The sequence below is a fragment of the Mustela nivalis genome, assembly GCF_964662115.1.
Source record: "Mustela nivalis genome assembly, chromosome: 2".
Taxonomy (NCBI): domain Eukaryota; kingdom Metazoa; phylum Chordata; class Mammalia; order Carnivora; family Mustelidae; genus Mustela; species Mustela nivalis.
The window spans coordinates 171,647,685-171,670,360 of NC_139021.1; the positions used below are offsets into that span (position 1 = coordinate 171,647,685).

The following is a 22,676-nucleotide window of genomic DNA, read 5'->3' on the forward strand; positions in this document are numbered from 1 at the left end:
ATAAGTTACAATCTCTTATCTTAAAGGCCCAGTATCAAAAGAGGCCACATGAATCGACAGTCTGCTGGCTTCAGGGAAACAGGCCACCTGTGAAGTTGGGGCGGCGTCTGCCAGTCCCTGGGGGTGCTGAGCAGGATAAGCTGGGTCCCTCCTGAAGCCGGTCTCTTCAGGGGACGAACTCCCACAAAGCACAACTATGGGGGAAGCATTCTAGAGATGGGATCCAAACTCAAAGCACCTGCGTGCCCCCATGTCGGGGCACAAAAAAACGACATCCTCAGGAGGAAAGAATTCATCTCAGAGCTATGTTAACATGGAAGTATTGTCATGGAAATGGGGCCTAAAAAACGGGGGGGTGGTGGGGTGGGGAACAGGAGCAAAAATGGAATCACAGGCTTCGCTCACAGTCACTGAAGACTCTTTTTAAAGTGCTCCAACAGACCAATCTAAATTTAATTTAATTTATTTCTTTTAAAGATTTTGTTGATTTGAGAGAGAAAGGGAGGGAGGGAGAACGAGCATGGGGGAGGGGCAGAGAGAGAAGCAGACCCCCTGCTGAGCAGGGAGCCCCACATGGGCCTCCATCCCAGGACCCTGGGATCATGACCTGAGCCAAAGGCAGAACCTTACCCAACTGAGCCACCCAGGCATCCCTAATTTAATTTGATTTAGCTGGATTCCCACTACAAAATAGTCATGTCAATTTTAAAACCTCATTATATTAATAATATCTTTAAACACATTGCCAAAGATGATACATATTTAACAACAAAAAAAGTTATGCACATAGAGTGTTAATATATTGTAAATAAGCCTAAAACTATTTGAGCCAACGGAAACGCCTCTGAACTCTCCCCATCTTTAAAGACATGGTCTGGCCCAGGCAGCATGTATGCCAAGTTTACAAAATGAACAGTCAAACAAACCTTGGTTGTCTTCAACCATGTGATGAGGCTCCATGAACTCAGTCTGTTCCCAGGTCATTCACTAAACACACAGATCTCAGAGCTTAAGATGTCAGCTTTTCTTCACAAGGTGGCCAGGCACACACGGAAGGACTGCATCTACTCAGAGGGAAGGCTTGGTTCCTGGCTTTCCTCCCAGGAGTTCGTGGGCTGAGCCGGACTCCAGAAAGGGGTGTGCCACCCAGAGGGTGTGCCCCAGCCAGCTCAGGAAGAACGAGAAGTTTCCTGCATGATTCTTGCTCCCTCCTCGTGCACAGAGTCCTCACCCTCTTCTCCTCCCCACTCTGGCTCCCACCAATTCTGAAGACCACTCAAGAACACACCAGTTCCCTGACATCGCACCTGCAGAAAATCATCCCTTCCGCCATTAAAACGCACCCGGAATGACCCTCGGGTTTTCCTCTACTTTGCACAATCCAGAATCCAGATTTTGGTCAATGTCATTTCACAATAACTCAGACACATGAGGCAAAAAAAAAAAAAAAAGAGAGAGAGAGAGAGAGAGAGAGAGATTGATCTTCCCAAGCCTTCTGCCTCATTTTTATCGTTTAATGAATTATTGTCTCACCAGATGGGCACTTACTGCTTTTTTGAATACAAGGATTTAACAAAAATACTATAACTCGAGCAGGTTCCTTTTACTATCAGCCAGACTATTCCTCATGGCTTGGGATGTGGTTCCCTGACAACACACTGGTCTGAGGCAAGCCGTGGACTTTGAGCCCATTTATATTAGGTACAGGCTGTCTGAAAACAATGACCTCATCCGGAAAGGCTCAGGAAAGAGACATTTTTTTCCTTTAGTCAGGAATGCCCTGATGCTGGGTTGAATTACCCGCCACCCACAGTCCAGAGTTTCTCCAAGTTATTTTTGAACACAGGGGCTTTTGCAAATTGGAAACATTACGAAGATACAGTTTAAATGGGAAAAGACACTTAGGACAACTACCCCCAGCCTCTGGTTAGGAGCTTGGAGGAAACTGACATCATTGTTTTAAGTGTGAGGGTAAATCATTTAATTCCTCTAATTAAGATAAGCACCCAAACCATTCTGAGATATTAATTTAATATAAAGCCCATAAACTACCCACTGGAAGGAAAGACTACATGATCACATTGTTTCAATATCAAGTTTGATTAATTGCACATCCCTGGCTTACTCTCTTATAGCTGGCTTTTTTGTTTTGTTTTGAAATGGCTCTGGGGACAGTCATACTCCTGGATTACCCCAACCACTCTCCTGCTAGCCCAGGCCACTGCCTGGAACTTTTTGCTTCTGATAACGTTCTCCTGACTTGGCCAAATCACCAGGCGCCAGACAAAGGATCACAACTGGACCACTCATTGATAAAATGCTTGGCATTCGCAGAGCTGTCTTATGTCAGCTGCTGCCAAAAGGCCAGTCACATTGATGGAAATCTTCTGATTACGCCTAATGCCTAACATTCTCATGGCAGTGATTTCATGCTTTACCCTAGTGGGGTTTTGTTGTTGTTGTTAGTGTCTTGGGAATCTTACCAAACAGTGGAATAGGAGCCTTTCACAACTGCGGGGTTTTGTTTGTTTTTGTTTTTTATTATCATTAGCCTCATTTCAAATGTAATGGAAGCTAGTTTTCCCTATTCCCTTGAAATCCCAAATTATGATTCCTACCGTATTTGACATGAAAAGCAGAGGAAGAAACCACGTGTAGTGCTGCTACTATTTCCTGGGGCTAACCCAGGACTCCAGCGAAAAGCAGCTTGCATGGGTTCCTTGCCCCTTCATAAGGCAGGACTGCCGAGGGTGGAAGGCAAGCCGATACTGAAACTGACTTTGGGAGCCATCAGCCAGTGCAAAGCAGCTCCTTCCCAGCCACAACCTCCCAGATTTGACACAAATACTTGGGTGATTTATTAGACTCCACGAACCAATCACTCAAAAACAGTTTAAAACATACAACCAGGGGTGCCTGGGTGGCTCAGTGGGTTAAGCCTCTGCCTTTGGCTCAGGTCATGATCCCAGGGTCTTGGAATCAAGCCCCGCATCGGGCTCTCTGCTCCGTGGAGAGCCTGCTTCCTCCTCCCCCGCCCCCCACCCACCTCTCTGCCTGCTTGTGATCTGTCTGTCAAATACATAAATAAAATATTAAAAAAAAATGTTCAACCATTTTCTAATTACATGGCAATGGTACTTCTAGAAGGTCATTTAAAAATCAGAGATATTGGGGCGCCTGGGTGGCTCAGTCAGCTAAGTGTCTAACTCTTGTTCTCAGCTCAGGTCATGATCTCAGGGTCATGAGATGGAGCCCCAAGTCGGTTCTGTGCAGGGTCTGGAGCCTGCCTGAGATTTTCTCTCTCCCTCTCCATCTGTCCCTCCCACCCCCAACTCGCACGCCTGCTCTCTTAAAAAAAAAAAAGAAAAAGGAAAAGGAAAATCAGAGATACTGTTGTATGTTCCTCACTGTACGTAACTCAATCATCTAGGAACCTCAGTGCAAGCCTCTCCCTCAGAACCCCTCGGAACTCTTCCCAGGAAAGCAACTGTCAGTCAGCAAAGTAAATGAATAAAAATGCTTTAATTTGCATAGTCACCTAGATTTGAGAAATACTTGATTGAGCATTGTTAGGTTTCTTAACCGTGGATTTCTCAGCGACATGAATATGTACGTGTGCCTTTTAACTCTGTAAGAGAAGAATAAGATAAGCATTTCCCAAATTTATTTGGTCAGAGAACCCTAACCCCAGCACAAATAACTCCACACAAAACCCTGCTCAAGGGAAGGAGAGCACTGGACAGGATTTTTGAGATAATTCCGTTCAGAGTGTCAGAGATGACACACCTTAAAGCCAGAGGACTTTTGGGACCGGCCCGAGGCGGCACAGAATGCAGCAGCAGGTCGACTCTGCCCGGCAACGCTCGGCTCTGCTATCTGGGGGCTTTGACGGGCCACGGCGCCCGGCTCGGTCTGCAGGGAAGGTATGGTCCCCAGAGATGCTGCATGTTCTTAGGCAAACAGCACATCTTAAAAGAGATTGTGTGAAAAGACCTGGCCTAGGAGATGAAGCCTACCCGAATGGGATTTATGGCAGAGCTGAGAGACAGGAAGAGCCGCTATCAGTAAGGAAACACGCATGGGCCCCAGCCTCATCTTTCAAAGTCAGCGAAGAGAAAGAAACCTAAAGCAAATTGAATTCCATTAAAAAAAAAAAATGATTCCTCTGGGAAAGATGAAAATGACATTTCTTGAAAGGTCACATTCACGGGGCGCCTGGGTGGCTCAGTCGTTAAGCGTCTGCCTTTGGCTCGGGTCATGATTCCGGGGTCCTAGGATCGAGCCCCGCATTGGGCTCCTTGCTCAGGAGGAAGCCTGCTTCTCCCTCTCCCACTCCCCCTGCTTGTCTTCCCTTTCTTGGTGTATCTCTCTCTGTCAAATAAATAAATAAAATCTTTAAAAAAAAAAAAGTCATATTCAATAAGGAAGAAGACCCTTCCAGACCCTAACTAGAAAGGCACAGGAAAACAGGGAAGAACTGATTTGTCATTCCCCTTGAACTTATGTTCTGCTGATACTTTGTTATAAGCCCAGATGGTTGGCTCCAACCCAAACTCAGCTGTGACTCCATTGGAAGGATCAACTTTAAGAACTGAAAGAACTTGGAGTTCACCAAGCCCTTAAACACAAAGCACTCCGCAAGACTAGAAGGGTCTTTATAGCACACAGGTATCTTTGTGCTAGCAAACCCAGTTTCTGCTTTTGATTTCCAGGTAGATTCCACGTAATTATTTTTATGACTGGAAAGAAAATGTTAAGGACTTTACTAAGAATATCAATGCCCATTACCTATGGTCACGCCTATCAGCTTCATAAACCGCAAACAGAACGGCCTCGTCACTATTCATAGCTCCCCTGTACTGAGGGCTCTCTCTCTCTCTCTCTCTGCAGGCATCAAACAAAGATTCCCTCGCTGATTTCTTATAACCTTCTGAGGCATGCACCAGATCTCCATCCTAAAGATGAGGCAGCTAAAGTGGAGAGAAGTTAAAGAAATTGCCCCAGGTCACTCCCCCTGCGAGAGATACAGCTGTGGCTCAGACCCAAGCAGCTGGAATCAGAGGCCATGCCCAGGATGCTAGAACTTCCTCAAGACATTGCAAAAGCTCAGGGAGAATCATTTTATCAGAGAAAATGCCAAAGCCATTTCCACCACACCTGAAATTATGAGTTGACGCAAAACATGAGTTTAGTGATACAAGAATTACTGCATACCCAAAGGCTGCTAATGCTTTTTTTGCAAAAAGTCTAGAACACTGAAAACTGAGGGTGGGAGGGTGGGGGCATGTTCTTATTATTGATGTCAAAAGAATCATTTTTTTTCTGAGTCATTTTCTGTTTTCATGAGATTCTCCTGAATTAATCTCATTCACAAAGAGACACAGCCATTGGCTGGCACTGGTCTCCATAAGGCGGCAGTGAGGGGAGAACCTTCGTAGCACACTGCTCCCCCGCTTCGTGCCTATGGTACAGGGCAGTGTTTCCTGTTCAGGTTGGAGATGCCAGCCAACACTTACTAGACCAGGGACGGGCAGAAGGACCCAAGTTCTTGACCTGGGTCTAGCTCACCAGTGATCCTAGGCAAACTGCCAAGCTGTCTTCTAAACCTATAAAATGGGCCACTAATGTATGCTTTGTCTACATCAGAAGAGATGAGAGACAACAAAACTCACCGATATTTTCTGTCAGCTTTTTCTCTTCTTCTCCTTTTCTCCCCCTCCTTCCCTTTCTTTCTCCTTCTGTTTCTTTTTATTTTCCCTTTATTTATTTATTTTTTGGCCAGTATTTGTCAAAAAGGATTTGAGATAAAATCTCCAGCACACAGAAACCGGATTCTCCACAGCAATCTTAGAAGGTCAGTACCTAGAAGCAGGGTGTTATTAATCCCTCTTTAACAGAGGAGAAAATGAAGGCTAGAGAGAAAGTGACTTTTCTCAAGGTCACCGCTTGCAGACAGAGGAGCTGGGACTCCAACTCAGTTCCAAGGGTCGTAGTCACCATGCTACAGTGAGGTGTGATACAATGACCCAGTGTAACCATCTTCAAGCCTTCTCCCTGCCGTCCGGCTGAAAGAATCCGCAATTACCAATTAACCGATATCTAGGATGTTATTCGTGCAAACCTTTTCAAACAAAGAGGGAAGAAGTAGAAACAGAATGTACTTAGTGGTTGGCATGAGAAGCCTTCAGCATCGTGCCCTGCCCCCGCCATTAACTAAGGAGTTGACAGTGGTGGACTTGTTACTTCCTGGCCCCCTTACCTACTTTGTCTGCCTTGACTCTTGCTCCCACCTGCTGTCGCTGGCTACTGGGACGAAAAGGCCTCTGTACTCCCTGTGAAAACAACAGGCATTTCTCTTCGGTGACTCATTTGACACAAATAAGCTGTAGGATCGGGATGGGGGTGGGGGGATTCCAATCTTCCTGTGCTTCAGAAAGAGCAGTGAGGATCAAGTCTACAAGGAAGAAAATGACCGCAGAACGAGCAGATTCTACCTCACTTTCATTGTAAGAGGATCAAGTGTTAGGTTAAATCATCATGATTTCCTAGAGTCTGGATTTTTATGATTTCTACATTAATTTCCATTTGGCTCCGAAGGGAGAGACAACCACGGCGTCTGTAAAATATTGCATACATAGCTGCATCCCTAAAGAAAGGACAAGGGTATTTATTGACAGTGTTAGGCACAGAGGGCTGCATTTTGGATGGAATTTCTTGTTGCTGGAGGGTAGGAAAGGAAAATACACACCTAGAAGACACGTACCTGCCCCAGCAATGTTACGACATCCGTTCCGTCTCACTTATACCTTTGGCTGCTTGTACCTCCACCAAGCTGGTCCACTACCTCCTTGGAAGCAGGGTCCAAAGTTAGTGGGAAGAGAAAACATGGCACATTTCAATGAGGCTGAAAATGCTCCCTCAAACCGCTGACTCAATTCAGCTTCCCAGCTCACTCTGAGGGACTTTAACATTCTGTATGACCCTGCCTAGTTAGCAGTTAACTGACAGTAAAACATTCATACTTAGTCTCTAATGCAAGCAACCATTTACTTATGGTCACAGGCAAACTAATTATTCCGAAGACTTTCCTATTGACTTTTGAAAATCTTAGTGGTTTGTCTCTGCCTGCTTTCCACTTTCATTTGAAGATCCAAAGGGGGTTAGACTAGTTTGTAACTACATATATCACAACCTTATAAATCTAATAAAAAAATCAAAACAACAATCTTCCTACCCAGTTCCAAATTCAAGAGGGTAAGTCTAGTGTAAGGAATTTAATGATACAACAAAAACAACAACATTAAGCCAATTAAGAATAAGTCAATTCTGAGGATGTCTTGCTAAATGTTTTTAGACTCCCTAAAAACCAGACTCTGGGGTCAAGGACAAGATCACCTTTAGCAGTCAAGTACTCTTGCAAACAGAAGACTCCAGATAGGCTGTGTTCCATTCCTGTGAGCACACAGACACGGAGGGTGTGGAATCTGGTGGAGGGAGGGTGCTTTAGATCATCTCATCTGGGTGTTCTGAAGCTCATGTACAGAATAATCAGGCTTTTCAGGGACTGGGGTGAAGGCTGGATTCTGGTTCCCACCCCAACTTCCACTAAAGTAACTACGGCTCATCTGCCTCCTTCTCTGAGTTTCCAGATAAATCTTTATTTGAAGAAAGGGTTCCTAGCTCAAAACAAAACATACTCTTTGAAAAATTCCCAAACTGTCCAATCTTTTCATTTAAAGGAGGAAAAGGAAGGCCCGTGAGTTACAGACTCGTCCCAGGTCCCAGGATGAGTAGCAGCCAGCGCAGGGTCACACCAGCCGCGGGCTCTGAGCGGCGCACTCCAGTGCGTGCACTTTCCCCCAACTGCCAGTTACACAGCCCCCAACACACAGGACCCCCATCCTTGTCCTTGAATGCACTCAGGTCTGCGCACTGTGGCACAGCCCTGCACTGCAGACTTGTGGTTGTGAGGGTGGTCTTATTCTTGTCCTTGCTCTCATCTTTATCCTTCTTATTTTAGCATTTTTAGAGTACTAGAAAGTGGCAGGATGGTAGCAAGAGTCCTGCCCTCGGAAGGTAAAAATGAAACTTTCTGAAGTTTTATGTCAGTCAATAGAAAATATTTGGTTGATAAAAGTTGGATTTATCCTCAACTTAGGATGAAGCAGGATGTGTCCTGCTTGCTGTGTCCTTCATTCTCCAAGTTGAAGCGCTCAGCAAAGCCCCGCTGAGCGCACAGTGTGGGGTCTAGCCCCAGGTCCCCTCCGTGGTTCCAAGCCTCTGCAGTTCATCTGGGGTCGCATTCCAGATAAACACCACAGTCCCTGGATCCAGGAGGGTGGGCGCTGCATCTTGTTAAACATGATGAGACCCAAGTGGGAGTAACAAAAACTGATGAATTAGAGTGAACTACTCCAGCTATTCCTGGGGTCCCTGATTTACACAGGGTTCCTTCAAATAACTCCTAAAGTGATCCCCGTTGCCATCCATGAGGTGAGCATCTGAGCAAGTTGTTTTATCCATATGTGTCTCAGTTTCCTCACCTATAAGATGGGGTAAGTATAGCACCTACTTTATGGGGTGTTGTGAGAATTTAAGGAAGCAGTTCCTGGTCATAGTAACCCTTATACAAATACTAGTCGTCACAGTTATTCTTCTTATTAAAAAAAAAAAAAAAATTAAGTACTAGACAGAGAGACCGGGGGCAGGATAGTAGCAAGATGGCCAATGTGAAATGAGAAATGAGGGGTGCCTGGGTGGCTCGGTCATTTGGGTGTCTGCCTTTGGCTCAGGTCATGATCTTGGGGTCCTGGGATCAAGCCCCTCATTGGGCAGGGAGTCTTCTTCCCTCTGCCCCTCCTTCTAGCCCTCTCCACCATCACTTGTGATTTCTCTCTCTGAAATAAACGAAATCTTAAAAAAAAAAAAATAAAATGAGAACTGAAAACAAAATTGTTCTGAAGTTTAATGTAAGTCAATAGAAAATAACCATGGGTTGATAACAGAGGAATTTACAAATCGGGATCCTGGTCAGCCTCACCGGCAGTTCCAGGGTCTGGCTCCTCCCAGTCCACCTGGGGCGTCAGCAACGCCCTCATCTGGGAACTCGTTAGAACTGCAGGACCTCGGGACCCAGCCCTATGCCTGCCTACCAAATCAGGATCTGCCTTGTAACAAGGTTTCCTGGTGATTTCCGTGCCTAGAAACCCTGGAGAAAGGCTGCTTTATAGTATATACCGAGATTTCCCAATTTGTAGGTAAAAGGAATGAGACCTCACTTTTTTTTTTTTTTAAGATTTTATTTATTTTTGAGAGAGATTGAGAGCCTGCACAAGCAGGAGCAGCGGGGGAGAGTGGGAGGGGGCAGAGGGAGAAGCCGACTTCCCATTGAGCAGGGAGCTTGATGTGGGGCTCCATCCCAGGACCCTGGGATCATAACCTGAGCTGAAGGCAGATGCTTAACCGACTGAGCCACCCAGGCACCTGGAATGAGACGCCATTCTCTAGTTACATCTCCACACGTTATCCTAAATCCTATACCCCTTTTCATCAGCCCTCAGTTTACATAGTTTCACACTATGTAACAGTGTGTCTTTAGTGTGTCTTAAAGCAGATGTTCCTCTTATGGAACAGAGCAACAGCTCAGGAGGGCATCCACAGCCACAAAGTCACCTCTTATTAGTAAAGTCAATGATTTAAAAATGTTATCCTCATGCTTGTCCATCCACAACTAACATTTCTCAGGCTCTTAAAGTGTGCACGGATTAATGCAAGGTTAACACTTTCCAGACGTTCTCACTCTGTACCCATAACGCCCCTTCAAGCAGGCATGACTCTCCCCATTTTTCAGAGGAGGGAAGCAAGGCTCAGGGAGGCAACACTGCTTTTTCAAAGTCAAGTTGGACGGGGAAAAGGGCCTTTCTGAAGTCCACTTTCTTATTACAAATTAAGGCCTACAACACCCAAAGGACATCTCTGTAAAATGGGGAGGAGGGATTATGTCCCTTTGAATGTGAAGAAAACTGAGGCCACAGAGTGAGAGAACGATGTAGAATCAACCGCCTGAGACTCAGGTCAGAACGTGGTCCGTCAGAGTTCAAGTTTCTCAAGTTAAAGAATTCCGGGGGCACCTGGGTGGCTCAGTCAGTTAAGTGTCTGTCTTTGGGTCAAGTCATGATCCCAGGGGCCTGGGATCGAGCCCTGCATTGGGCTCTCTGATCAGTGGGGCATCTGCCTCTCTCTCTCCCTCTGCCTGCCCCTCTCCCCACTTGTGCACCTCTCTGTGTGTGTCAAATAAAATATTAAAAAAAAAAAAAAGAATTCTGGTGCCAGAATTTCCAGTGAGGGGCACCTGGGTGGCTCATTTATTTAAGCAATTGACTCTTGGTTTCAGCTCAGGTCATGAGATCAAGCCCCACATCAGGCTTTGCACTGGTGTGGAGTCTGCTTAAGATTCTCCCCCCCCACCCACCGCCCTCTGCCTCTCCCCACCGCTCTCAAGGAGAGAAAGAAAAGAAAGAAAGAAAGAACAAACCCATGATAACGCAATGGCATTGAAGAGCTGGGGAGGAAAGGGCATATAAAATGGAAAGGACGTTTTCCATTCATGAAGCTTTGCACAACCAAACCAAGGAACTTCAAATTTTCATCTCAGCAATCAAGAGCTCACTGGGGTGTCAGATTCTTTGGCAAACCAGAACCTCCAGATTCTTCTTGCTGTGACTTGTGGCAGCTGGTCCTCATCAGCCTATCCCAGCGAACATCCCACGCAATTACTCTCGCACACCTGTGAAATTCTCCCAGGTACGGTCTCTCTGGTCTCGCTCGTGAAAGTCAGAACTCAGCAACATGCATCACAATCCCTTCCTTGACAGCACCAGCAGCCTGAAGTCAAAGATGCAGGTTTTAGGATCAGGAGTTCGGGGCTCCTTGGCCAGGCCCCAGAGAATACCTTCTACCTTCATCCCGGAGCCCAGCAGGGAAAGAATCAGAATTTGCTGGCGTAAGACTCTGTATCCGTTGGTGAGGGCTGCCACAACAGAAGACCACGGACTGGGGTGCTTAAGCAACAGAAATTCATTTTTTCCCAATTCTGGAGGCCAGAAGTCCAAGATCAAGGCGTCGGCTGGCAGGTTTGGCTCCTGAGGGCTCTCTCCTTGGCTTACGGAGGCTCACCTTCTCTCTGTCCTCACCGGGTCGCCCCCCCTGTGCGTGGATGTGTCTAGCCGTCGCTTCCTCTGTGTCCAAATATCCTCGTTGTGCAAGGACACCGGTCCCATGAGATTACGACCCACCCTAGTGACCCCATTTTAATTATATTTTTAAATTAAAGGCTCAATTCCCCCAGTCACATTCTGAGGTACTGAGGGGTAGGGCTTCAACCTGTGAATTCTGGGAGGACACAAGTTAGCCTGCACCACACGCTGGCGGGATCTTGTCACTCATCACCGCAAAGTCCTAGTGCTAAGCGGACTCATCCACTTGGGCTCAGTATGAACAAGAATTCCTAATAGTCTAACTCTCCCAGGCCCGTGACTCAGGGCAGCCTGAAGAAGCAGGCGAACAAGGGTTCCAGGTCAGACCTTTGCTTCTCCATCTGTGCTATCAGAGACGAACAATTCTCGGCCTCACTGTCCACCAACATGGCCTGTCTTCTTCCCCGCCCCCACTCATCACGCGCTTCTGTAAGGTCACGCTGAGGTGGGTTTTTAAAAAATTTAAGTGCCCCTTATAAAACAGTCTGAGTCAGAGATGAACGGTTGCTAAGAAGTACGAGCTGGAAGGAAGAGCTGGAATCTGGCACCTCAAAAGGCCTCTGGGGCCTGGGGGCAAAGCTGCTGAGCGTGGGCTGGGTGAGTCCTGGGGAGCCAACCCCGGGCTTCCCAGACAGCTGTCATGCACAGCAGGACAGCCGGGGGGCAAGAGCCAGCCCCAGGCTGGGCCACTGAGCCAAAGCCGCCACCCCAGCCACTGCCAGCGAGCAGGGGTAAGAACACCAGCAGGGGCGGGTCTGTCAGGAGGGTGTGGCTTCACACAGAGTGTGTGCAAAGGGCTTCTAACGACAGATAGGACATCATGTGTTCGTGGGCACCTAAACCGTCACATCACAGGAACAGAGCCAGACGAGAGGGAGACTGGCACTTTACTATGAAAGAGAAAACCCACACGCATCACTTAGTCTAATAAACCTCCTTCGTTAGATTGCCCTACATTTCAATTTTAGGGATTCCACTATTCTTCACATCATCAATGTTTAAACTTGGTTCTCCAAACCTATTCATGTGAATATAAAATGCTATAATGCCCTTTAGGGTTTTAAGAAATCATTTTGCCATTTCGCTTAGGTATGTAAGTGATTTAAAGTAAAAATTGTTTTAGTTCCATAAATTAAATATTTTTAAAGATTGTATTGTAGAGACCTCTTCTTGTACATGCAGACCAAGACAACTACCATGGAAAATTATGCCAGCAAAGAAACAAAAGAAAAAATCAATCACCCAAATAGAAATTTCCTGATTAGTTCATTAATATAGTTGAAGGAACAACTAAGAATTACTAGATATTTAAGGAAAACAACCAGCACAAAGACGGGTCAAGATGAAAATACAAACATAGGATTCTAGAGAAAACATACAATTCATGCAACAGAAGAGGACCTAAACACAAACTCATATTCAATTCATATCCTTTTAGGTATTTAAGAACACACTGTATCCATGAAATAAAGATGAGAAAAAATAAAAGGAGCCAGAGAAAAATAGAGTTTTGACAAATTAAAAACCAGTATTAGGGGTGCCTTGGTGGCTCACTTAGTTAAGCGTCTGACTCTCGATCTCAACTCAGGTCTTGATCTCAGTTCAAGCCCTGTGCTGGGCTCCACGCTGGGCATAGAGCCTACTTAAATAAATAAAAATAAATATGAAATCATTATGAAAATAAAAATGTCAAGATCTCCAACAAGGTAGAGCAAAATAAAAAAAGACATTGAAAATATGAAAAAAGAATTAAGAGACATGGAAGAAGGTTAGCGTTCATATATTAGGAGTCTCATCAAGAGAGAACAAAGTAGGGCACCTGGGTGGCTCAGTGGGTTAAGTCTCTGCCTTCAGCTCAGGTCACGGTCTGAGGGTCCTGGGATCGAGCCCCACATCGGGCTCTCTGCTCAGCAGGGAGCCTGCTTCCTCCTCTCTCTGTCTGCCTCTCTCTGCCTACTTGTGATCTCTGTCATATAAATAAATAAAAATCTTTAAATTAAAAAAAAGAGAGAGAGAGAACAAAGTAGAGGGACAATTCTCCATGTTGGAAGACATTGGTCTTTATATGGAACAGGCTGAATAAGACAATAGTCGAACAGCAAGCATGTCCTGGTGGAATTTCGAAACTCTGAAGATACAGAGATCTACAAAGAGATCAAGGCGATCTATCAGAGACCAGATCAGGCTACCAAGAAAGTAAAAGGATTCTAGCCGCCACCAGGCTTGGCAGACCCTGTGGATGTCAGGAGATAGTAGAACAAAGCCTTTTGAGTTTTAAGAAAAACATGGCTTTGAATCTGGATATCTATACCTGGTCCAACAAGCATGTGGGCATAGTAAGGCATTTTCAAACATGCAAGTATTCAATTTACTTCTCATGCACCCTTACTGAAAAGTTACTTGAAGATGAACTCAAACAGAAGAAAAAATTAGGGGTGCCCAGGAGGCTAAATCTTAAGCCTCCGTCCGACTCTTGATCTCCACTCAGATCTAGATGTCAGGGTGGTAAGTTCAAGCCCCACACTGGGCTCGATACTGGGCATGAAGCCTACTTAAAAGAAAAAAAAAAAAAAAGAAGGAAAAATTAATCCTCAAACATAAAGCTACTGATTCCAAGAAAACAGAGAATTAGTTTAAGAATTAGATGGGGGTGGCCAAGAATCCCCTAAGAGCAGTTACGACAGATCTAGAATCTTCAAAAAGTGTATTTCATTCAACAAGTTAGTATCATTAAGAGGATGGGAGATCTTGGTGATGCTGCTGATATGTACATTTTGCTTAAGGGGGAAACAAAAGAATTGGAATTAAAAGCTCTATGTAAATTAAAAATCTGTATAGGAAAATCACAGTCCAAATGTGAAGCAAATGAAAAAAATTACATAATTTTGAGCAAAAAAAAAAAAAAAAGAATTTGGCTGAGGGCACTTTGATGATGAGGCTTTGATAAATGCCAGAACATTCTCTAAGTAAAGAAGTCTTAGTGCACAAAATTGTAATTCCTTCTTTATAGGTCCAGTCACATATCACTTGTGCAGTTGAAAATATTTATATAACTTCAATATTATAAATGCTTTCTACTGGTTTTCGGAGCTAAAAATTAGCTTATAGGCACACTGGGTGGCTCAGTCATTAAGCGTCTGCCTTCGGCTCAGGTCATGATCTCAAGGTCCTGGCATCAAGCCCCGCATCAGGCTCCCTGCTCGGCGGGGGCCCTGCTTCTCCCTCTCCCACTCCCCCTGCTTGTGCTCCCTCTCTCGCTAGGTCTCTCTGTCAAATAAATAAATAAAATCTTAAAAAAAGAATCAGCTTATAATAAATATGAAAGCATACAAGTTGGCAGATTTCAAATATTATAAACCTTGACAGTATAAAAGCAAGGCACCGCCCAGAGCAGTGGGAGGGCAGGACAAATGGGTCAGAGAAAAGAAGCGAGAGGCGAGGGGACAATTCCCTCATTTCATATCACAGGGAGTCAAGAGCTGTTATTTAGAGTCAGATGAAAAACAGTTTATCATTTAGAGTTAAAGAGAAAACCAATCGTAGATTTAAAACTAATGAAACTCTGGACATGAGTATTAAAGGTAGTTATGAGACGTGGTTGAAAAAAGTACAAATATTATTTAGAATATTATTTAGAATTATAGTGGTACCCAGCAAAAGTAAAAAACGAACTTTTCAAAGACAGTTATATCTGTTATAAAAGAGCAAACACAGGAATCTGTGATGGTTCATTGTACTATTTGGGTTATGTTTATGACCAAAATCTTCAAACACAGGCAGAGTGAAGGATGCACACTGAATTTTAACTTTGTAATATGGCAATTTATGATCAGATGTTTAGAATTCTAATATTTGAGCTTAAGAAACTGAAATGGCCAATTTCTATTCTTCTCATTCTTTCTTTTTGAACAGCAGGCAAAAAAATAAAATATTTCAGTGTCCTGTTTTCAAGCTTTCTCTCTAAATACCACACGATATGTGAGGAAAGTCTTTACTGCTATTAATCAAAAACTCAAATTGCAATCTAATATATAGCCTTCCTAAAACATTGGCTTTTGAAATATCATAGATATTTTAATGAGTTATAGGAGAATTTTAATTAGGTGAATAAAACTTATGGGTTTTGTGAATATCAACTTGAAAACAGAATGTGCAGAATTATAGGTTTTAATGGTAAAAAAAATTGGCTTGTATATTAACATCAATGTTTTCTTTATTTCTCGTCTTTAACTAATGGTTTGTCGTGACTATGTGTTGAGTCATATATGAGAAAGAAGAAAAACACTAAAATAGCATAACACCCAGTATCACTAGAAGTGTTCATATAAATAATAAGTCAGCCTCACCACTTAAAATACACTTTCCCTTACTAGGCATTCAGAAGCTCTCAAACCACTCATTCTTAAAAATATTATCTAAACAATCACTTCATTTGATTATTTCTTAATTAATTAATATCTTAATTATATCTGATACCATTATTATTTTTAAATACATGAACTCGAGGAATATCTAGATAAATTAATTCAGACATCTGTAAACCCTAATAAGGGAAATTCTACCACATACAATTTCTGCTGAGTAAAACTTGATTGTTATGATGCATGGAAAAGCCTTTGTGAAATACTGGAAGTTTTACAATCTTAGATATAAACAAAGTAAAATCATCTATGTGCCTTCAGCCTGGAATGCCCTTCATATCCCCTCACAGACATAATCTCCACCTACTGGTCCAAAGGATTTTACTTACCTTTGACACTCAGCTCAAAGACCACTTCTTCCTTTAAGCTGTCCCTTCAGATCCTAGTCTAATTCGTCACTCTACTGACCCTCTGTGGCTACAGCCATTTATCTAACCTCTATTACAGCACACTGATGTCAGAGTCGTTTGTCTCTGTGTGTGTTTTCCAACAGATGTAGGTTTTAGTAATGGCGGAAGAAGGGGTAGGTATTATTATACCCATTCTACAGATGAGAAACCAAAGACTGAGAAAGATGAAACAACTTCCTCTCAGGTCCCATTGCCTTCAGCTGGGGATCCCAGCACCAACTCTGTCCCCAGCCCACATTCTTAAAGACCACAGGAGGACCGCCCTGAGAGCTGCCCATACAGCTCATGATTTGGTCAGTCACCTACATCGCCTCCAAAGTATCTGGTCTGTGCTTTACACATTACCCATTCTATACATTGAATTTGGCCCTAGCTTACATGAAATACTGCGAGAATAAGACATTCAGTTAAAATAGCTCATCAGTCACACACATTTGAACAAGAGTTCAGAAGGCTCCCGAGCTCAGGCTGGGGGCATGGTCCACCACCACCCTCTACTGGAGAACCAGGTTCTCACATGAAACTTGCGTGCCTTCTCACCAGAACGAGCTTGATCCCTTTTCAGAGTCAATGTACTCTATCTTCATCCCTGAGATACCTGTGGATTCTCCTCATAGAGACAATGTGTAAAGTGTATACTCACATTGCCAGACACACCAGCGAACAAAAGCTATTGGACTTAGCACTCATGAAACAGGAGCCACTTCTCAACAGTGTACTGAGAACAGCAAGGACCGACTTTCAAATAGGGATATTTTATGCCTATGAGACTCTATGCCTAAATTCAGGCTGCCACCTGCCATCTGTGATTTACTTGGCATTTTTTGGTTTGGTTTTTCTAGTTACTCGGTGACTCAAACAATTTCCCATTCTCTCTCTCTCTCTCTCTCTCCCCCCGACTTCTCCTGCTCTCTCCCTATTTCCCTGCCACATACATTCTGTCTCCTAATGTTACATCTCTAAGGTACCTTGGAGTGAGTAACAAGAGATTAAATTGTTACCATATAAACTATGAAAATGTAACTATAGTGTTTCTCAGTAGACTATTTTCAAAAAGGGAGATTATCTATAAATTTGTTCAGCCAGTTACAAAACTAGAAGTTAGGATGTGCATTACACATCGGCAGAGATTTCCTAATACCCAGTTTCAAGCTTTCTTTAAATTGGTTATAGCTCATTTATTTTTTATATACTTTTCAATAAAGGGATTCACTGGCAAAGCCTACCTTTGGTCAGTCCGAGGGGAAAAAAGATTAACTTAATGGCAGGGCAAATCAGCCTCCCCCTTCCTGAGTGGCTGTGGGGTCCAATGTCTTTTTTCTGGCATGCCTGGGAATGTGAAAGTACACTTTGTTACAGGCTCTTTTTACAAAGAGAATTCACAAATTGTTTCCAAGGATAAAGATTTAGTGAATCACCAACTCTAATAAGGAGTCAAGTCCAACTTCAGTGAGTTCTGATTCTCAAAGACAAACTCATGAATAGTTCATAAGCCAGAGGAGAAAAGCTGCTTTATAATTCCTTTCATGTATACTAGTCTTAAGACCTTTCCAAAGGATTTGGTAATTGTGCCAAACATTTTGGAGCTCACTGGAGGACCTTAAGCAATATGGTGAGGACATAAGAAATACAAGTTTGAGCTCCCCCGTTTCCTAAGTACCAGGTCTGGTTCTTAAAGTAAACATGTGCAGAGTCAGCTCAAAATCCGCTGAGAAATGTCTGCTTCATGCCATGACCTCTAGGCAGAAATGTACTTCCATGCAGGGATATTTGTGCTCACTCTCAAGACTTCTGGGCGAGAGCGTAGAATTCTTTAAATTCTAAAACCAGACAACAGGCAGAATCCTGGCTTGACTGGAATACACCCGCCTGAGCTGTGTTTTCGAGCAGTAGCTTATTGGCAAAGGCTATGAAGCCAACAAGTATACTTTCTAGACATCATCCTACAGCCCCAGTCAAATGTGGGTCCCCAGGAGGGTCCTGCTGTGATCCACGAGGGGATGGTCACTGGCAGGCAGGATGCAAATTAGCTGGGAAAGGCAAAGACCCGGAAGAGCGGAACCTGGAAGGAGTACTCCAAAAACCATTATTAACAGAGGTCGGACCTGATGAGTACGGAAGAAGGAAAAAGGAACTGGGGGTGGGCGGTTTGGGAATAAGCCAGCACAGGAGACCGATAGGAAATGGAAGAAGCAACACATCCAATGAAACTGGACACTGCCCCTTGGCGAGAAAGTCTGTACCAGGACAGGCACAAAAACAAATGTGCTCTCTCTTAAATATGGTGCCATGTGAGGGCGGAAATGCACAAGAGAATGAAGCCACTGCAACTTCCAAAGGCAATCATTTAAAATACTATTTTAATTTATTCAGGGAGCCTCAATACTCAAAATCATAACAAAAATTTGAAATTGTTTGAAGAGTCTTATTTTGTGTACAGAACACTGCAGGGCAAGGGCCGTGGCATGGGTGATGGGATACGGGTATTGATCAAATTGCTTGTAAATATATTCCTTTAGGTTGTTTTCCAAGACAAGTAGCTGACAGGTCAGGTTGGCCCTACTACCTCGAAGACAAGGCCATGGTCATTCTCACCATAAAGGACTGGATCCACTGAAAAAGTCACCAAGTCAAACTCACATCTTCAAACCTGAACCTTAAGACTATGCTCCTTCTTGATGTCAGCCTAGAATCTGATGGTCCATCAACCAGAATCTGAATCAGTACATGATTAGGCAAGGAGACACAAAAACTTACTACATATAAATAAACACAGCAAAGGCTAAAGGATGAGAAAGCCTTGGGGAGTCACGCAGATTTAGGCACAGGCTCTCTTTCTAGGACAGACTTCATATTGTTTCTTTACAAGGCTCGTTCTGGTATCTGAGTCACATAAGTAATATTGTATCAGCAGCAGCATAGCTCAGTCACCAACTCATCAACAAAGTGTTGCGGGATACCCCTGTCAATCACTGAATCCTATACCTTGGGTTCTTCTCGCTTAGGTTCCCCAGCAATGCTGACACCAAAGTTGACCCCAAGGAACAAGTCAATGCACCTTCCAATGCGCTGGAAGCACAAACCGTAGGCAATTACAAATCCCAGAGCCCGTTTCTTTCCTCCTGGTAGACCAATTGCAGCTTGCCGTTGAAAGGAGGACGAGAACCATTTCCAGACACCCCTGTGATGAGGCCCGAGGCTACAGACATCCAAGACAACTGCTGAATTACCATCGGCAGAAGAAAGGTCACAAGAGATAAGCTTGGGGGAAATATTTTCCTAAAAGGAGAGACTTTGTTCTGTGGTTTAATGTACAACATCCCCCATGGGGGTTCCTTATCCTAACTCCATATAAAAAGAATGATCTGCTACTCTGATTTGTTATGTTTCAGAGTTTGGTTCAACAGTAAAAAAAAAATCTAAGAGCCTGCCCAGTCCTGTAGAAAAGCGAAACAGCATCTCCCTAGACCTCCAGGAAGCCTATACACTTCCACTCATACAGAATGGAACTTGAGGGACGCCTGGGTGGCTCAGCTGGTTGGACGACTGCCTTCGGCTCAGGTCATGATCCTGGAGTCCTGGGATCGAGTCCCGCATCGGACTCCCAGCTCCATGGGGAGTCTGCTTCTCTCTCTGACCTTCTCCTCGTTCATGCTCTCTCAAGTAAATAAATAAAATCTTTAAAAAAAAAAAAGAATGGAACTTGAGAGGCCGGCTCCACCAACAGAAATATAAAGTGAGTCGCTGACGTCATTTAAATCTTCCCAGGGGGTGCTTGGGTGGCTCATTGGTGAGGCGTCTGCCTTTGGCTCGGGTCATGATTCCAGGGTCCTAGGTTGGAGTCCCGTGTTGGAAGAGACCCTCTCCCTCTGCCTGCTGTGCCCCCTGCTTGTGCTCGTGCTCTCTCTCTGTGTCAAATAAATACATAAAATCTAAAAAAATAAATACATAAAAATAAATAAATAAATCTTCCTAGTAACTGCATTTAAAAAGAGGAAACGTGAAATTAGTAACAATTACTTCATCTAACCCAACATATCAAAACACACTAGCCCTTCACCAAGGACCTAGTAGCCATGTGCAGGAGGGGACTGTCATCTGGCCACTGCGGTCAGAGGCCAGAGGATCTCAGAGTTGTCCAGTTGTCAGGATTTGGCTTTGCTTTGGATGACAAATCTGAAGCTCCCCTGGGCTTCCTGAATTTTAGTCCCTGCAAACTGACTACCAAACTGCCTTCAGCGTTTCACTAAGCTACTTTGCTGGTGGCTCACCTTCAAAGTCTCCTTTGAGGGCGGGTCTTGTATGTGTCCCCACGTGGTGCCACAGACAAAACTGTCTCGGTGACGGGAAACCTTATGAAAACCTTCCTCAGTCGTAAGGACTGACCCAGAGGAGGACGGCGGGGGTGAAACGCATGCTGGGCCATCTCTAGTGATGCAGCCACCGGCACATTCTTCAACAAAACAGTGTCAGCGGGCACCTTTCCAAGGCCGTCCTGGGCTGGCGAGGCAGCGACGCCCTCAGACACGGGCACAAAACCTCCCCACCTGAAAGCCAGCAGGGAGTTCCCCGGAAGGGCCTCCTCCTGCCGGTCCAGTCCTCTCTCCGTGCTCTCTCTACCACAAATGTCTCCTGGCCACGCATGGGTCCAGGGAAAGGGACCCTCCTCTTGTGCGACTCCAGACCACAGGGGACTGGTTGGTAGAGGCAGAAATGACACCCACAAAATGCTGTATTTCTGGTGAAAGAAGAGGCAAGAGGGGTTAGAAGAAAAAGTGGAGAAAATACAAAAAAGAGAGAGAGAGAGAATGAAAGAATAACAAATAAGTTAATTTTAAAAAGAAACATTCTCTTCCTATATTTGAGGAAGAAGGACAGGAAGGGAGAGAGGGAAAGAGTTGGGAAATGGAGGGACAGGGGAAGGGAAAAAGGAACTGCAGTCATAAATGGGTAATAAGATCCACCTATCCTAAAAGTCAACTCTACGTAATAATAAAATCTAGGGTCACATTCTCAGTGCGGGAGTGAGGTAAGAGACAAGCCTTCTAATATAATTAATAGAAGCTGATTTATCATGAAGCTGATAATGCTTAAGCTTCAGGGACTCTTACTTGCAAGGACCCTTTCAAAGTCCTAAGAGGATCCATAAGATTTTTCACATGGCTACATGTCCATAAAATTTGCACACACACACACACACACACACACACACACACACGTACTCAAAGATCATTTTAACCAGAATCCTTTTAAGACCGCCATCTCTTGGGGCACCTGGTGGCCTCAGTCAATAGCATGTGGGACTCTTAATCTTAGCGTTGTGAGTTTGAGCCCCACACTGGATGCAGAGATTACTTAAAAATAAAATCTTCACTAAAAAAAAAAAAAAAAAAGAAAAAGAAAAAGACTGTGGGGGTGCCTGGGTGGCTCAGTGGGTTAAGGCTTCTGCCTTCGGCTCAGGTCATGATTCCCAGGGTCCTGGGATCGAGCCCTGCATCGGGCTCTGTGCTCTAGAGGGAGCCTGCTTCCCTCCCTCTCTCTGCCTGCCTCTCTGCCTATTTGTGATCTCTGTCTATCAAATAAATCAATAAAATCTTTAAAAAAAAAAAAAAGACTGTCATCTTTTTGCATTTTGACCCTTCACCCACACCCTTTCTGTAGGTTAGTATTTAAGTACCCAGGGTATATTTTAAGAATCTGGCTAAGGAGCAGCTGAGTCAGAAACATTTAGTTTGGGGTTTCATGGAATATATTTATGGGGCTGATGGTCACTACCATGTATAGTTACATTTTTGCTACTGTTGCAAAGTGTGGGAATGATTTCCAGGAACACTCCCACTGCTTATGATGCTGACTCACCTACTGCCATGACATGAAGACGTGAGACTAGAGGTCATATGATAAGAATGTGTCCCATGGCATCCAGCACAAGAATTGTGTGGGTACTGGAAGAGAAACAGAGTTGAAATTGCATGAAGGAGAAAAATGGTCTATGGAAAAGATCTTCCAACCATCAGACATGTAAAATCAGAAGTAAAGGATTCCGTCCTCATCAACGTCAGAGGTTCTTTCCTATCATGAATATAGTTGGCAATGAAACAGATAGTGTTATAGATGCAGCAGACATTATTAAGGGGGCACACGTGAAATAGAATTTATCTAAGTTCCACTTTTGGTAGATCCCAAACTATAGCAGGGAATGCAACTGACTATGAAATTGCTTGTTTTATATATTCCAACTAGCAATAACAACAAATAAGTAACAATAACCTATGTTATTGAAGGATAAAAGCATTTTTCTTTTGTCTGTATGGGAAATACTAGAAAACTGTTGTCATGTGAGGAAGCAACCGAAGAGTATGCCGTGTAAAATGTAAGGGGAAAAGTATTAGATAAATATGTCATAGGGGCGCCTCGGTGGCTCAGTCAGTTAAGCCTCTGCCTTCAGCTCAGGTCATGATCTCAGGGTCCTGGGATAGAGCCCTGTTAAGCAGGGAGTCTGCCTTTTCCTATCCCTCTGTCCCTCTCCCAATTTGTGCCAGCTCGCGCTCTCTCTCTCTCTCTCTCTCTCCCCCACCCCTCCACCCAAA

The 22,676-nt window shown here is 44.2% G+C and overlaps 1 protein-coding gene across 4 annotated transcripts in view; it reads right to left on the reverse strand.

Annotated features, from left to right (window-relative positions):
• The window catches only part of ABLIM1 (actin binding LIM protein 1), a 299,644-nt gene that overhangs the window by 219,661 nt on the left and 57,307 nt on the right, over positions 1 to 22,676 (reverse strand). Inside the window, exon 1 of one of the 4 annotated variants that reach the window (XM_082721484.1) lies at positions 927 to 1,164. The exons of the other annotated variants lie outside the window; for them this stretch is intronic. Within the exon in view, the coding sequence (XP_082577610.1) occupies positions 927 to 984 (58 nt within the window). The 5' untranslated portion in view covers positions 985 to 1,164. Of the gene's footprint in view, positions 1 to 926; positions 1,165 to 22,676 lie in introns of those variants that run through there. 4 annotated transcript variants of the gene reach the window in all.